Source organism: Saccoglossus kowalevskii, chromosome 17 (genome assembly GCF_978046115.1).
Source record: "Saccoglossus kowalevskii chromosome 17, keSacKowa6.1, whole genome shotgun sequence".
NCBI classification, from domain to species: domain Eukaryota; kingdom Metazoa; phylum Hemichordata; class Enteropneusta; family Harrimaniidae; genus Saccoglossus; species Saccoglossus kowalevskii.
In genome coordinates, this window is record NC_140657.1 from 21174286 (window position 1) to 21175354 (window position 1069).

General features: G+C 39.3%; 1 protein-coding gene across 1 annotated transcript; it reads right to left on the reverse strand.

Annotated features, from left to right (window-relative positions):
* Positions 1-337: 337 nt before the first annotated feature.
* Positions 338-793, reverse strand: LOC146732737 (uncharacterized). Its single transcript, XM_085491928.1, has one exon. It carries the CDS (start codon positions 791-793, stop codon positions 338-340), a length of 456 nt encoding a protein of 151 aa, XP_085348054.1.
* Positions 794-1069: the final 276 nt, after the last annotated feature.

A 1069-nucleotide genomic window follows, 5' to 3' on the forward strand; every position in this document is an offset into this window, starting at 1 on the left:
TTATTAACCTCAAATTCATTCTGATTCTCGGGAATCAAGTCTTCGGTACCATAGTATTTGGAGACAAATCTCACCCCAGGTAAATTCTTTGTCGTCCAATCAGGCTGCTCTCCTTGCGAAGAATGTAACAATTCGTGCATGCAATATATGTATTAAGTATTTCTTTATTTCTCCACCTATAACAAGTCACAAAGTATTCCCCTTTCTATGTAAATCACGTATGTATTTAAAAGCTTATAAGCCTAACAGGGAGGGCGTAATACTTGGAAATCAATTAAACTTTGGATTCCTGACAAGTGGTATAATAACATATAATTGGAGACCACTACGCCCGGCTTTACCATTTTCCCTGCCCGCCTTCTATGTTGTTATTTGTGCGGATACTTTTCATGAAAATACTCCATGAAGACGGCTTCCAGATAGTGCTATCAATCCATGTTTTTCTAATATAATCTACCAGTCTATCCAGATTTGATGTTGCTGCATCCTTTAGCGCTGCTAACGTTGCAAGAATGCGTTCGTTTAGAAGATAAGGGAGTGCCATCAACTGTTTGATAATTTTACTTTGTTTGTCTTTGCATTCAGTTGTCAAACCATATTGCTGACCTTTTCTGTATACTGCCTGTGACCACTGGAAACAGCAACCTTGAATTTCTACTTCTGGTAATACCGATCTGATAGCACCCCATAAACCGGCTTCGAAATCTAATACAAAGTTTTTCCCCTTTGCGACTGCTCCTCTCATCACTACTTTCAGGATCTTCTTGTAATCTTTTTTCTCCCTCCGTGACATAAGTGCGAATAGTAAAGGAACCTGTTTTAGATTGCCTTCACCACCCTTCACAAATGCATGTATAGAAAATAACTGGTAGAATGGTTCGTAGACTATTTTGAAAGTACCTTCCATATGCCATGACTTCCCAGGCTCAGTACTTCATGTTGATCCGGGGTGTAGAAAACTTGATGACGTGTGTCCTCAAATACGATGTCTTTCTGCAGGAAGTTGTGGGCAATATTAAAATCAATGTCTCTGGGTTCTTCTGGACGCATGTGTTGTCTATTACGATTT

Coding starts and splice junctions, on each gene's coding strand:
- LOC146732737 (XM_085491928.1), bottom strand. CDS start 793: ATGTCACGGAGGGAGAAAAAAGATTACAAGAAGATCCTGAAAGTAGTG.